At 43.3% G+C, this 16,570-nt stretch overlaps 1 protein-coding gene across 1 annotated transcript in view; it reads left to right on the top strand.

Annotated features, from left to right (window-relative positions):
• The first annotated feature begins 13,768 nt into the window (after nt 1-13,768).
• Nucleotides 13,769-16,570, top strand: part of LOC310784767 (uncharacterized protein) — a 45,401-nt gene continuing 42,599 nt past the window's right edge. The window contains exon 1 of the mRNA XM_083645814.1: nt 13,769-13,818. Coding sequence (XP_083501940.1) covers nt 13,770-13,818 — 49 coding nt within the window. The 5' untranslated portion in view covers nt 13,769. The remainder of the gene's footprint in view (nt 13,819-16,570) is intronic.

Raw genomic sequence — 16,570 nt, 5'->3', positions numbered from 1 at the left:
GATTATAGGCTGACGAGAAATATTTTCAATTGGGAAACATCAAAACTATCTCCCTGGGCCAGTGAGGTTAAATCTTTATTTTATATTTCTGATTTGTCATTCATATTTCATAATAGACTACGTTGTAATATTCAAGAAATTAAAAAAGCTTTCTTCCAATTACATAAAGAAAAATGGAGTATAGAAATATGGAATAAGCCTAAATTAAGAACTTATTGTCTTATAAAAAATATTTATGAAGTAGAAAAATATGTTGAACAAAATCTATCCAAAACACAAAGATCTCTCTGTGCCCAGCTACGCTCAGGTACCTTGCCTCTTGCCATAGAGACAGGTAGGTTTAGCGGTGTACCTGAGGAACAGAGACTTTGCCTGTTCTGTGATCTAGAACAGATTGAAAATGAAATTCATTTTATGTTCTTCTGTCCTCTGTATGATGAATTTAGACATGTGCTTTTCGAGAAAATGAGCTTGCTATATAATGATTTTTTTTATTTGGATGATTATAAAAAATTGGAATTATGTTTTAGAAAGGGAGCATTCCATGCAGCTAATTTCATTTCTAAAGCCTGGGAAAAGAGAAAAAATATGCTGTATATTTGATTTGAGTTCTATAATGTGTACGTTTGTGTATATGTATCCAGTGTGGATATGTTTATATATGCATACACATTGTGTGTGTGTATATGTATGCATACATACTGTATGTTTATGTCAAGTTGTTTACACACCTTGCAAGATTGTTGTCTTTAGTGTCTTATAAGCCCATGCGGGCTGGGCACCTTGTGTGCACGACACTTGAATAAAAATATCTATCTATCTATCTATCTATCTAAATATATATATATATATATATATATATATATATATATATATATATACACACACACACACATGCCCTGACACTAAACACACACACACACATATATATATATATATAAGATGTCTGTGTATATATATAAATACACAGACACACACACACACACACACACACATATATACATGTACACACACACACACACACACACACACACACACACATATATATACTCACACATATACACACACATATATACACACACACACATATACACACTTTCCTCACATATACACTAACACTACTGCTACTACTGCTTGAACCCCGTCAGGTCACCAGATCTCAACCAAACTTTGTGCACTTGTGCACATACCAACTCTGACTAAATGTGCAATTCAGTGTTTATATTATCTGACATACACCCCCCAAGTCACCGGAAGCTTGGACCCCGCATCGCCGCTTGCGGCTATATTTAGGGGTCCAAGCACGAAGTGCGTGGATCCCTATTGTATCTGTTCCGTTTATTATTATTCTGCCCTAAAACAGCATGCACGTCAAAAACCGTAAGGGCTACAGTAGCCAGACCTTGCACATAGGTTGGAAATGTGCCCCACTGCTCAGAGACAAAAAATTAGCCATATTGGCCAGATGGTGGCGCTATAACAGACCCTTTTGCGTATTGACCCATAACTCACACCCATTTAAGCCTGCTAGATTTTCCAAAAAAAAAAACGAACTCGTCCTAGGCCATTTGCCCGAATGAGCCCAAACTTTTTCTGTGTCATCTCTGGACTTCCCTAATCTAAAGTTGTATAAAGAATTTGGATACGTGAAACCGTCTTGAAATGATAAATGTTTAAACTTTGACACTATGTCATCATAGATGACATCATAGATGACATCATAGATGACATCATCAGTGATGTCACAAGACTGTCACCTTCTCTATGACGACGTCAGTTATGACATCATAAATGACATCATAAATGACATCATAAATGACATCATAAATGACATCATAAATGCCCTTCTCCTGGTACTATATAAAGCCCCCATCACCACAGCTTAAATCACACTTGTGCAGTCATCACTCACCTCGTGCCAGCATCCTGCATTCATCCAGCATTTCCAGAGCACGGGACACACGGGACCAGAATTCAACGTTTTGATGCACTGTGGGCTCAATTTTGTAATTCCATTGGGCAACAGATAGACAGACAAACAGACACTCAGACACACAAGTTACTTGCCTCCTTGCTGTTGTGGAGTGGATGAGGTACTGCGAGAGCTGATGTTATGTAGAGGAAGGATGAGCTACTTTACTTGCCGCAGGTTTGCTCTGGAAATGCTGGATGAATGCAGGATGCTGGCACGAGGTGAGTGATGACTGCACAAGTGTGATTTAAGCTGTGGTGATGGGGGCTTTATATAGTACCAGGAGAAGGGCATTTATGATGTCATTTATGATGTAATTTATGATGTCATTTATGATGTCATTTATGATGTCATAACTGACGTCGTCATAGAGAAGGTGACAGTCTTGTGACATCACTGATGATGTCATCTATGATGTCATCTATGATGTCATCTATGATGTCATCTATGATGACATAGTGTCAAAGTTTAAACATTTATCATTTCAAGACGGTTTCACGTATCCAAATTCTTTATACAACTTTAGATCAGGGAAGTCCAGAGAAGACACAGAAAAAGTTTGGGCTCATTCGGGCAAATGGCCTAGGACGAGTTCGTTTTTTTTTTGGAAAATCTAGCAGGCTTAAATGGGTGTGAGTTATGGGTCAATACGCAAAAGGGTCTGTTATAGCGCCACCATCTGGCCAATATGGCTAATTTTTTGTCTCTGAGCAGTGGGGCACATTTCCAACCTATGTGCAAGGTCTGGCTACCGGAAGCTTGGACCCCGCATCGCCGCTTGCGGCTATATTTATTATTAGGGGTCCAAGCACGAAGTGCGTGGATCCCTATTGTATTTATTATTATTATTAGGGGTCCAAGCACGAAGTGCGTGGATCCCTATTGTATCTGTTCCGTTTATTATTATTATTCTGCCCTAAAACAGCATGCACGTCAAAAACCGTAAGGGCTACAGTAGCCAGACCTTGCACATAGGTTGGAAATGTGCCCCACTGCTCAGAGACAAAAAATTAGCCATATTGGCCAGATGGTGGCGCTATAACAGACCCTTTTGCGTATTGACCCATAACTCACACCCATTTAAGCCTGCTAGATTTTCCAAAAAAAAAAACGAACTCGTCCTAGGCCATTTGCCCGAATGAGCCCAAACTTTTTCTGTGTCATCTCTGGACTTCCCTGATCTAAAGTTGTATAAAGAATTTGGATACGTGAAACCGTCTTGAAATGATAAATGTTTAAACTTTGACACTATGTCATCATAGATGACATCATAGATGACATCATAGATGACATCATCAGTGATGTCACAAGACTGTCACCTTCTCTATGACGACGTCAGTTATGACATCATAAATGACATCATAAATGACATCATAAATGACATCATAAATGACATCATAACTTACTACAAACTTGGTACACTTGTGCACATATCAACTCTGACTAAATGTGCAATTCAGTGTCTATATTATCTGACATATAACCCCCAAGTCACCAGAAGCTTGGACCCCGCATCGCCGCTTGCGGCTATATTTATTATTATTATTACAAATAAATCCCCACAGACCCACTGCAATTGTGCCAACTACCATGTCATTCAACACAATGCTGCTCCTGTGTGTGTGTCTCACCTCCTTCATCAGTTAGGAGGACTGGTTCATTGGAAGGTGCCGGTGGGGGGGGGGGGGGGGCTGTGTCTGATTCTGCATCTGTTGTGTTAGGCAAGAGCCAGGCAGGGAGGGACAACTGATTTATATGAACGGCTTGCGAACAATTGTTTGCATTGATTAAATGTTCGCTAGACAGGACAGGAGGGAAATGTAAACACTCTGTGAAGTAAGCATATTTCACTAAGGTCTAACAGGGTCATTTCCAGTAGTTAAGAAAAGTTGAATAAATGTTCAGATGGCGCCAGACAGACTAGACAGTTCTCTAGTTTAACAGAGTGATTCACGTAGCGTAGGCTATCTGCCTCGCCTCACACAGAGACAGGCAGACAGCTGCACCAGTCCAGCTCACTCACATGCCTTCCTATAAAACTGCGTGAGGCACTGTTGTCCTCTTTTTTCTCTCTGCTCTCTTTCTTGCCTATCCTTTCTCTTTTTGAAACCTGACTTTGCTTTTGGCATGTTGCTGGTTGCGTCTCCTCTCTGCTCTCTCCTCTCATCTGATCTCAGCGCGTACTGCGTAGTGTTGCTGCTGCCCCACGCTGCCTGGATGGGAGGCGTGCCTATTTTTCCTGTCAGTGTCAGCCAGGCAGGGAGAAACCATTTCTTGAAAATCGAAGGGGGGTGTGTGTGCAAGAGGATTTTTTCTTTTTTGCCAAAAAGAAGCAATTCGTTTTACTAGTACATTGAATAAAATAGTATATTCATTACAATAGGTTAATAATTTAATACTGCAAAAAATTGCCTAGTGTCCAAGCTTTTAGGGCCCTTGAAGCTGACAGGGCCCCTGTCAGCTTCAAGGGCCCTTAGAATCGTCCTACCTTTTCCCCCCCTATACGGCGCCCCTGTCCCTTGCAGATACGTGATTTAGATGAGAGACAGCCGTAACACGGTTCTACTGTGATGTCCTGTGATGTCCGCTCCGTTCCAATAAGATTAGGCTTACTTCACATTTACTTTTACAATAAAAACACATTTAGGCAATGACTTTACATAATGTAGGCTATATTTATGTGCATCATCCTACCTGTGCAGCAGGGGAGAAGAAAAGGTAGCAAAACGATATCATTCTGGACAAACTTTCACCAATCTAATCTCATCATGACATAGGGATAGGCTATATTTTTCTAGCCGATGCGTTTAGAACATTCTTTTCACTTTGATCTTGCTAGTGTAGCGTATTTACATGCTTGCAGTATTTAAACTGCAGTTAGATTGGTTTGAGAAGCATAATAATATGGAATAAAATATATGAGACAGACGGGGATGAAAGGGAGGGGGGGAGATCAGAGCGCTTGGCTTTCTGACCGGACTGGATCGCTCCGTGGAATTGGAGCTTAAAAGGCAAGCTTGTGATTCGTATACTGCACTTCTCCAATGAGCAGACTGTGCACAATTTTACGCTTAAAAGGCTTGGTTGTAATGCTTAAAGGGATAGTTCAGTTTGTTTGAAGTGGGGTCCTATCAGCTAGTCAGATACACTAACTAAATTAGGTACAGTGTTCAGGAGTGAGTGCGCATTGTGGAACGAGACCGCGCACTCAGCGCAGCAGCCAAACCAGCCTTTTCTCTGTAAGTACGGGGGGTCAACAACTAAAACGTAATTTAGCCACCTAAAACAACGCCCACCTAAACAACTCGACATCCGTGTACATGCACGCTCTATTTTGACAATTTTCAGCGCTTTACTTTTCCGCAAAACAGCAGTTTCATTCGGCACTGCTTTTTCTCCCAACCGTACAACTACCGTATTCCTCCGCTAAAAGCCAGCACAGAGCACAGAGGAACAGGAAGGCTTAGAAGAAGAGATAAAACTTACTTTAGAGACAACAAGTCACCCGGCCTCTCTGGTCTGGGACGTTTTCCACAATTTATCCTGGGAATGGTGAAAAAGTTCTGCAGCCAGGGCACCCTGGCATCTAGGCAGCAGGCGCATCTCTCTGCCTGTTCACTCTCTGCAAAAGTTCCTCTTCTGTATTCTCTCTGGTTCATAATTGTATCATCTTGTCACCAAGGTGAATGGCATATCATCCTCGCTATCAAAAGCACTCATATTTTCGTTCGTGTATTCTATTTGTTGTGTCTTCACTAACAAACCGGGAGAAATAAAATACCCCCAAATAACTGCGGAGTAATCCAGTGCTGCGGCTTTGTGCAGGCTTCTAGCGGAGGAATACGGTAGTTGTACGGTTGGGAGAAAAAGCAGTGCCGAATGAAACTGCTGTTTTGCGGAAAAGTAAAGCGCTGAAAATTGTCAAAATAGAGCGTGCATGTACACGGATATCGATTTGTTTAGGTGGGCGTTGTTTTAGGTGGCTAAATTAAGTTTTTTTGTTTAGTTGTTGACCCCCAGGACTTAGAGAGAAAAAGCTGGTGATGCTGCTGCTCTGGGTGCCGGATCTCGTTCGACGCTGCGCCCCGCTTCAAGAACACTGTACCTAATTAAGTTAGTGTATCTGACTAGCTGATAGGACCCCACTTCAAACAAACCAAACTATCCCTTTAAGGCCGCCTGTAGTGCCGACACCAAAATATCGAGTGGGCTGGTCCACGGCCACTAATCTGAGCTGAGCTGGGCGCTGGGCGCAGTTTATAGGCCGATGCAACGATAGAGCCCCCCAAGTACCAAAGAGGAAATAAAGAACACATTTGCATAGAAACCTGTTTTAAATTAACGTAATGTGGCTTCGAAAAGTCAATTTTAACCCGTAGTGAGTCATGCAGTAATACATTGGCGCTTTTATTTTGAAACTAAAATGATGTCTATAGCTTCCGTATGGTTAGTATGGTCACGTCAGGTTGCTGGTTATTTGTGTTGTGGGTTCAAGACCATACCGTCTTCTAACTTGGAAGACGTGAGTTTGCTGGGCGCACAGTCAGGTAGTGTATTTTGATCTGTGATTCCAGTCATGTAATGTATTTCAGTGAGTTTTTCAGTCGTGATAAAAAGTCTTAATGAACCAGTCGTGTAGTGTAAACTCCCAGGGCCCTATCTTCCCCATGGCCTTAAAATAGCATTTAACGCCAGGCGCAGCCCTATTAGTGGGCGTGATTTTCCCCTCGGTGCTAAACCCGGCATTAACCACGCCTTTTAAGCATAGAATTATTCACAACTGTGGTCATTGGTGACCTCCTGTAAACGAATCACAATCTTCCCTTCCAAGCTCCGATGCAGGAGAAAGTGAATCCAGAATCCATTCTTCACTTTTGCTGGATCTGATTATTTTATTTTATTTTATTTATTTTACTGGATTTTATTATTTTCTTTGATTCTAACTATTTTAGTATTGGGTGTATTTTATTTTTCCTATATATGTTCCCCCCCCCCCCCCCCCCCCCCCCCCCCCCCTTACCGGGGCATACCCACAGGCTCTGACAAATATGATCAATAATTGCATAATGGCAGAAGACAGAAACAGACCAGTGAGGTTCTCTAGTGAGAAAATTGTGCTGGCGCATGAGGTGATATATCTGTCCACCATCAATTTTGAATAGCTACAAAACAACTCTTTACTCAGTGATTCATTCATCTATCCATCAAGGTTAAAAAGTACAATGAACAGCTGTTGGAGGAATTACCCCGCCGGGAGGACTGAGGCCTGGCGAAGAATAGCTGCCAGCGTCAGCTCGGCTGTCAGCCTGTCATTGCAAGAACAGGCGACCCTGATTTCGAGCTGAGCCCCAGCAGGAGGTGACTGCGGCCAGCATCCCCCCGCTTGTTCAGCACCTCAGACAGCTCCGCTGCCACAGACAGGGGGAAACATTTTGAAATAATCCAAACTACTATGCTTTGCACGCAGAAAAAATAAATACAACAGACAATTCTGTAATGAATAGCTGGAAGAGTGGGGTTTGATGAACATATAGCATACAAAAGTGTCTCCCGTTTCTGTCTCTCTCTGTCTGTCTCTCTCTCTCTCTCTCTCTCTCCCTTTCTCTCACATAAAACGATAGACATGCCTAAGTCAATTCTCTGAATTTAATCATAATAAATATTAATTAGGAATATTAGTAATATTTTTTGTTAATTTCGGGGAAGGGGGGGGGGTAATAAAACCTAATATTGCTAATCAAAATGTTCTGAAATGAAAAATGTTTTTTTAATACATCAAATATGTGTAGTTAGACATGTATCCCATTTGAAAAAGGTCAAAGACACTAGCAACTCTGCTGCTGTGTGTCTGGACATATATGGGGATTATTAGGATGTAGCCTAAACAAAATAAATCAACTGTGCATTACAGCTTCACCCAAAGCCTGAGAAGGGTTGCCACTGCATGCTGTAATCTCCGAATCTATTCTATTATATTGTATTCTAAACTATTTTATTCTATATTCTATTCTCCATTCACTAGCCTGTCCCCGGCACACTGAATAAGGCCTGGTTTTGAAAAGCGCTAAGCGCTAAATTAACACCAGGGGGGAAGATAGTGTCAGGCCGGTATTTAAGGCAGAAACGCCCATTCTGGCCTATTCTGGCACTGCGCCATGCCTCTTCGGCGTAAAGCGCATTTCGGGGCCTAAAAACATGATGCTATCTTCCCGAGTCAGGCGCAAAGCGTGTTTTTTTGCGTTTAACGCCAGTTTAGCGCCTGAGGCCAGGGGGAAGATAGGGCCCCCAGTCTCTTCATAATCATCTACGATTGTCAAAGTCGGCTAGTGATCTAGGCTATGACATAGAGCGGAGCCAGTTGAGGTGGTTAGGGCATCTAGTAAGGATGCCTTATAGGCAGTGTTGGGACTACCGCGTTATTAAGTAACGCGTTACAGTAACTAAGTTACTTTTTGCGGTAACGAGTACTGTAACAAATTACTTCATCAGTAACGTAACGTACTTACAATTATTGTGGTTTAAACAGGCTCGTTTACTCGTTACTTCACGATTCTGTGCGGGACCTACAGCAGCGAGGGTAGAGAGGAAAATGCAAGTCTGACGGCGGTCTGATGAGGAAGTAGGCTAATCGTGCGGCACTTCTATACTTTCTAATGTTACTGGACCAAATTCTGATAGTGAAACGGGTCATTTTGCACAAGCTGTGTTGTGTACGGTAGCGGTGTTCACTTCACACCGCTTGGCGAGTCAGCAGCATGGAGCCCTCTCCTCCTCGCTTCTCTCAGGCTGTCTGTCACCAGTGCCCTGCTGCACCCAGGCAAGCACAGCACTCGTCTCTCACTTACAGATTCCCCTCGCGTTGGAGGGTGTTCACGATGTGTTTTGTGTTGTTTGGTCATGAAATGGGAAAAAAATGCCTGCAAGTCTGCTGCCTTTTGGAGATGAACTGCTATTAAAGGCAGCCGCGATGAGCGGCTGCTTTGGGGTTCTGCTCTGTCCCTATCCGCAGGCAGCGCTGGGCTCTGCTGCTGAGTGTCACTCCGCTTTTACAAACGGTAACCACAGTGTTTATGTTGTTTAGCCAGGATATTATAGACTACTACTGATACAGTTGTTAATTATACACTGCCAAAAGTGTACTGGCTACTTTTTGAAGGCAATAATAAATATGCCTCAATGCCTAAAATGTTGTGTTTTCTTGTTCCACTACTTTTCGTCGTAGTGATAATGGGTACAATGATCACATTTGACAGTTGTCTTTTCCCACACTGTGCTACAGCAACCCCAAAATAATGTGTGTGCAATAATAAGAGAATTGAGAGTTTAAAAAAAAGTAACTCAAAAGTAACTTTCCTAGTAACTAGTTACCTGGAAAGTAACGAGTAACTTAAAGTAACTGAGTTACTTTTCATAGCAGTAACTAGTAACTGTAACTAAGTTACTAATTTAAAGTAACTTGGCCAACACTGCTTATAGGTCACCTCCCAAGGGAGGTTAGCCAGGCACGTCCAGCTGGCAGAGCCAGATTAACACCCCCAGGAGCCCCGGGGCACTGAAGCCCCCAGGGGCCCCCCTACCCATCGTCCGGATGTTTGGATGTTTTTTCGCCATATTTAGAGGAATATCTCATTTTAAATTAACATTAGTATTATACTGTTATGTTATTATTCCGTTTCTGCAGAGATGGGAAAAGTACTGACATTCTGTACTTGAGTAGAAGTACAGTTACTTGTGTAAAAAACTACTCCGGTAAAAGTAGAAGTACTGATTCAATTATTTTACTCAAGTAAAAGTAAAAAAGTACAGGCTCTGAAATGTACCCAACGAGTAAAAGTAAAAGTATTTTTACCGTATCTTTCTGAATGACTGAACCTCACATCATAGAATATAATTTGAGGATAAAAGATCCCCTACAAATGTTTTACACATCTTAAAACTCTACTTTAAATAGTGTGCTCGGAGGTACGGTGGTGCAGTGGTAAGCACTATCGCCTCACAGCTCGAAGGTCGTGGGTTCGATTCCCACCTGGGCCGATGTGAACACTGAAGGAATGCGTGCCCGTCCGCATGTCCTCGAGTGCCCACCACCCGGGTGGGGGTCGGCAAAATGGCCTTTCTGTGTGGAGTTTGCATGTTCTCCCCGTGCCTCCCAGGGGTCTCCTTCATATAGGAACCCCCTTCACAAAAACATGCAACATCCTGGTTGCTTATATGGTTCCTCCTCTGATCGTTAAGGGCGCCTGTTCAGAGGGAGGGGAACTGGTTGGAATAGCGTGAACCTCCCACGTGCTATGTCCTACCGGTGAAGCTTCCTCGGGCAGGTGAAAAGAAGCGGCTGACTTGACTGCCCATGTCTCGGAGGATGCATGGAATCAGTCTCGGCTCTCCCCAGATCGGCAGAGGATGGAGTAGCAACCAGGATTGAGTAATTCAAATGAGCACTAAAAAACGGGGGATAAAAATGGGATAAAAAATCGGGGAAAAAAATAAATAAAAAAAATAAAATAAAAAATAAATAGTGTGCTATGGTTTTTCCACACAAAAACCCCCCATTAAAATCATATCTAGTCCTCCCTCATTAATATTTCCATGATATATGAATGTGCAAATAGTTAGACAAGTTTAACTGCTGGATAGGCCTACAAGGTGTCCCTTACAAAGTGCAGAATCACAATACTCGAGACTGATATGATACTGATACCTAATGGATAAGGAACTGAATGTCCACAGGTTGATCACATTCACAAATTCAAGGTTTATTATTAAGACAGAACTGTCTCTGGTGTTAGAACACCACCATATTCCATATTAGCTGAATGTTGACAGTGCAAAAACTGAATGTAGGGAGTGGTTATTTAAAAAATAACCCTTGGAAAAGCCAGATGATTGGCAACTCTGGAAGCAGCGAGATGAAAATCCTCCTCTCCTGGGAGAAGACTCGAGGTGGGAGGAGTGAAGAGGAGCAGGGCGCTTTTCCTGTTAAACTTTCCTCAGCTTTCAGCGCCCAGAGCGCTGCGCTAAAAAAAACACCACCAGCTTTTAAACGCGATGAAATGCTTCTTGAAAGAGATGCACGCTAAGCGCGTACTTATAGAGAATGAATTGCAAAAAGAGGAGCGCTAATAAGTGCTGGCTGTCTGCACGGCTCCTAATGTCTGCGTGTGTCTCCCCTCAGAGAAAATCTGTGTTTCTCTTCTTTGTCCACGCCCCGGAGGAGTGCCAAGTCATACTATTGGCGGAGCTGGAATGAGCTTTTATCAGCAGCGCTGGGAAACTCGTCTATTACTTCTGCTCCGTTCTCCCGTTTCTACTCGTTTTTGAATTACATCCTCGTGCATTTAAACAAAAGTAACGAACCTGTTTTGAAAATGTACACAAGGAAAAGTACAGATACTTGTGTTAAAATGTAACGAGTAAAAGTAAAAAGTCGTCAGAAAATTAAATACTCAAGTAAAGTACAGATACTCGAAAAATCTACTTAAGTACAGTAACGAAGTATTTGTACGGCGATTCTAGGCTTTGCAAAGAGGTAGCATCAGCAGGATAAAGATATTAGTCTGACTGGGCCCCCCCTGGACAAAGAAATGTTGTACATTTTAAAGTAAAATGCATGAATCTGATGCACTCTGAGAGCAAAAGGAAGAGGCTAATCTTCACATTAATATCCTCTTCACTGTGCTGTGGCTTTACAATGATGAAAAAATAATTGACATTACATTTCCAATACAAAACAGCAGAGGGTGCCGCAGCACCACAAGCACCCCCACTTCCCGCGCCCCTGGTCACCACTTGCCCACAGGCATCCAATGAGACTAAATCATCAGACTTAATCTTCTTGGAAACACATTTTATTTTGTCCTGATTGGTCTTAGATTTGTGTCATAGTTCTGTGGAGCCCAACATGAGCCAGACCAATTTTTTTTTTTTTTTTTTTTTTTTTTTTGGAGGGCCCCTTTACCCCGAGGGTCCCGGGGCACCTGCCCCGGTTGCCCTATGGTTAATCCGGCCTTGCCAGCTGGGAAAAGGTCACAGGGCAGATTGAGGACCACAGTGGCCTGTGAACATGTTGGGAGACTACAAACCTTTTTCTTCTGGAAAATATGGTTAAATTGGACAAGGGATGTGTGGTAGTGATGTGGTCTGTCTTCCTTGATTAAAAAAAGCCTTTGATACAGTTAATCATGAGGTTCTAATTACCAAGTTATCAAAGTTTCATTAGTCACCTAATATACACTATCATGCCACCAGCGTCTGTCTGTCTGTCTGTCTCTCTGTCCTTCGCGTATCTCGAGAACCGTTGGTCGGATCGACTTCAAACTTTGGGAGTGCACTAAGGGGCACCTCACGGAGTGCAATTCGTGCAATTCGGACGTGAAACACGTTCAATATGAATACATGTCTTAAATTCTGTGCTCCTTCAACAGTGCTGTAAGTAGAGTCGTTGAGAATGAATGTGATAATGAGGGGGGTTGGGTAAAGTAAACATTGCTGTTAGTAAACGTTGAGGGAAGGTGAGAATGAAGGGGGGCAGCATCCCTCCTCAGGTTCCAAGGAGGGCAGCATGAAAGGAGCAGAGAATAGTAGAACATGTATTTGTAAGCTGAATAAGCAGCATTAATATTCATGTGTCATCAAGTCTGTCGTGAGCATGGACTATGACTGCACTAAGGCCTCTCTGTCTCTCTGTCCTTATCGTATCTCAAGAACTGGTAGTCGGATCGACACTGAGGGGGACCTGATGGAGTGCAGTGCTCTGTTTACGTGCAATTCGGCATAGCGCCACCTACTGGCAACATAAAAAATGCGGTTTATCTCAAGAACCGTTCGTCTGATCAACTTCAAACTCGGGGAGTGTGCTTAGGGGGACTCAAGGGAGTACAGGCAGCTGAATACTGTGCAATTCGGCATAGCGCCACCTACTGGCAACACAAAAAGCGCTTTATCTCGATAGCCATTCATCTGATTGACTTCAAACTTGGGGATTGCGCTGCTGGGAACCTGATATAGAACACTGCCGAATTTTGTGCAATTCGGCACAGTGCCACCTACTGGCAACACAAAAAGTGGTTTATCTTGAGAATCATTAATCCGATTAAACTTGGGGAGTGTGCTCCTGGGAACTCGAAGTAGTGCAGCGCTATATTTCTTGCAATTTGACATAGCGCCACCTACTGGCAACACAAAAAGCAGTTTCATTGCATTTCATGCAATTTTGACTTATTCCAGGACTGTCTGTATGTCTGTCCTTCACGTATCTCCAGAACCGTTTGTCGGATCGACTTAAAACTTGCGCTTAGGGGGACCTGACAGAGTGCAGTGCATGTGCGGGGGGAAGCGCCCACGGGGTGGTGCATGGGGGAACGGGCACTGCACTAGTGTAATTAAATGCATGAAACATTACCAGTGTTTGTGTTGATCATAAAACTGTTTAATGGTTGATAAGTATGTTGTGCCTGTTCCTCTGTTATTTAGTTTGTATCTTAATGGCCTACCTGAAGTTTGTCCACCTCCTGTAAGTTGTCAGATGTATGCTGACACGGTCATACAGGTATATCTGCAGAGGAACTATCAGTTACAATGGTCAATATCTCTAATTGGTTAACAAACATGTTTACACATCAATGTCAGCATTTATTTAATCTGCAAATGTTATAGTAGCTGCGAGTTTCACAAATAATAGAATGATTTTTCTTTGTTATAACATTGTATGCCCCTCTAACTCTTTCTCTCTCTGACTTGCTGTCTTTCTCCCTCCCTCTCTCCGCCCACTCTCCCTCTCTCCCGCCAAGGTGGATGCATGTCTGCGTCTGTGTCTGTGGTTCTTGTGGTACTGCTGATCTTCAAAGGTAAGAGAAAGAGGGAAAGTCCTTCCCACCCTGTCAATCTCTATCATCTTCCAGTACATAAAGTGCCTGGAACCCAAGCATAAATTATGTTTTGAGTGTGTCCCACGACAGAAAGTCGTGCCAAAGTGAACAGTGTTGTTAACCACCCAGCAAAATTTGAAGTAGATTTGAAGTCACCATAAGTACAGTATATAAAATGATGCTTGAAAAATCATGGAAAACTAAGCAGCTTTCTCTGCTCTCCTCTGCTCTAAGACTGTGTGGGTGTATACGCCCCCCTTCCCCCACAACCTTTCGATTCACCCTATAAAACCAGGCTCTGGAGTTTTATCCACAGATGAAAGAGAGAGAGAGAGAGAGAGAGAGAGAGAGAGAAAGAGAGATTGCACTGTTTGCATATAGATTGTTTTAGGAAGGTTTAACATTATGGGATCAAATGAGGGCCATTAAGATGCTGTGCTTGTGAGATGTTGTGTTTGTGTGTTTGTAAACTTTGAACTTGAACTTTGAACTTGCACATCTGTAAATAAAACTTGTACCTGTAGAAATATCTTGTCCATCTGAGAGAAAGTTGACCTGCAGTAAGAATCCAAGAGTACACTGGAGAGCTCCACGCCAGGCAGGGAGGGAGAACACAGCACATCAGGATACAAATACACCTAATGATCCCCTGGGTCATAACACCCCCCCTTAATATCAAACATTTCCCCCACAAGAAATGTTTGATACTCACCTAAAAGCTCACATGAGACCAGTCACTTCCCTGAGGGCAGAAAAAAGAGAATGCCAACAGCAGAGCCAGATTAACACCCCCAGGGGCCCCGGGGCACTGAAGCTCCCAGGGGCCCCCCTACCCATCGTCCGGATGTTTGGATGTTTTTTCGCCATATTTAGAGGAATATCTCATTTTAAATTAACATCAGTATTATACTGTTATGTTATTATTCTGTTTCTGAGATTCCGTTTCTCACTCACTCATAGGCGATTCTAGGCTTTGCAAAGAGGTAGCACCAGCAGGATAAAGATATTAGTCTGACTGGGGGGTTTCTAGGGGGGGCTGTGCCCCCCCCGGACAAAGAAATTTTGTGCATTTTAAAGTAAAATGCATGAATCTGATGCACTCTGAGAGCAAAAGGAAGAGGCTAATCTTCACATTAATATCCTCTTCACTGTGCTGTGGCTTTACAATGATGAAAAAATAATTGACATTACATTTCCAATACAAAACAGCAGAGGGTGCCGCAGCACCACAAGCACCCCCACTTCCCGCGCCCCTGGTTACCACTTGCCCACAGGCATCCAATGAGACTAAATCATCAGACTTACTCTTCTTGGAAACACATTTTATTTTGTCCTGATTGGTCTTAGATTTGTGTCATAGTTCTGTGGAGCCCAACATGAGCCCTCCAAAAAAAAATTTTTTTTTTTTTTTTTTTTTTTTTTTTTTGGAGGGCCCCTTCACCCCGAGGGCCCCGGGGCACCTGCCCCGGTTGCCCTATGGTTAATCCGGCCTTGGCCAACAGGCTATGCAAATGTCAGCCTGTTCACCTAACAAACAAAATATATATATATATATATATTTTTTTTTAAAGATCACAGGCCTATATAAAAATAACCTTTATTTCCTTAAAACATGAGACCTCTTACGCCTCCTCTTTTTGCGGGCACGCGCACCAGCACGCGCTGGGTGGACTGGGGACGAGCACCCAACAGAGGCAGAGTCACCCACGCACAACACAGTACTCTCCGCCACTTCAAGGCGAGGAAACACCTTTCCTCCTGTCATTACCAAGAATTAAATCAATGCCAGGTATTGGTAACTGAGGACAAACACCAAGTTGAACCGGGCCTGACACAAGTGGAGAAGAAAGATGAACACCATGTAGGGGCACACGCACCACCTTCATCTTAATTCCTCTCACCCACATGTCTGATCCACAGTATGAATGATTTGAAAACGGCAAAACACCACGACGAACCACCGAGCGCTTTGCACCGGTATCGCGCAAAATGGTAATCGGCACCCCGCCCACCCCACTGTCAGCCAGAGAGACAAAACCCTGCATAACAAAAGGTTTAAAATCAGCATCAAGTTTACCCCCATCCACCATCTCCGACTGAACGGCATGTGGCACAGCATGAATGATGGCAACAGGCGAGTCTAGGGTTTTGTCCCCCTCCCTCTGTCTCTCTCTCTCTCTGTCGTTTGGGTTAGGTGATTTCTCTCCACTCCCCCAGGTACAGGGCCGAGGGGCTATCCTTTTACCACCCCGGCCTGGGGGGGGGTTCACCTGGGCTATATTTCTGGGCACACCTCTAGCAGCCATGTCACCGTATCGTCATCCACAGACAGCAGGCCATGCATCCCGTTGGGAGCCCGATACATCGGGCATTCCAGAATGACATGGTCTGCTGTCTGTTCCTCTGCACCGCCCTCACAGGTCGCACTAGGAGTCAAGCCCCATCTGAACATTGATGAGCGGAAACGCCCGACGCCGGTCCCTCTGTCCAGGCCCGGCGTTAGGGGCGGGCCTGACCGGGCCGGGCCCCCCCATTCAACAAACTGGCCCCCCCATTTTTTTTTTTTTTTTTTTTTTTTTTCTAAAAACGTTTTTCCGTTTTTCTGTTTTAAAGTTTAAAACGGAATCTGGCTGTCATGGATTAACTGAATGCTATTGCCAACTGTTACTTTGAACATCCATTTGCAATGATTCTGGCTGGATATTAACTATTGTAAATTTGTCACAATGAA

Source organism: Poromitra crassiceps, assembly GCF_964638095.1.
Source record: "Poromitra crassiceps genome assembly, chromosome: 11".
In the NCBI taxonomy this organism is placed as follows: domain Eukaryota; kingdom Metazoa; phylum Chordata; class Actinopteri; order Beryciformes; family Melamphaidae; genus Poromitra; species Poromitra crassiceps.
Note: the sequence above shows the minus strand (reverse complement) of the source record. Positions and strands in the feature narration are given on the sequence as shown.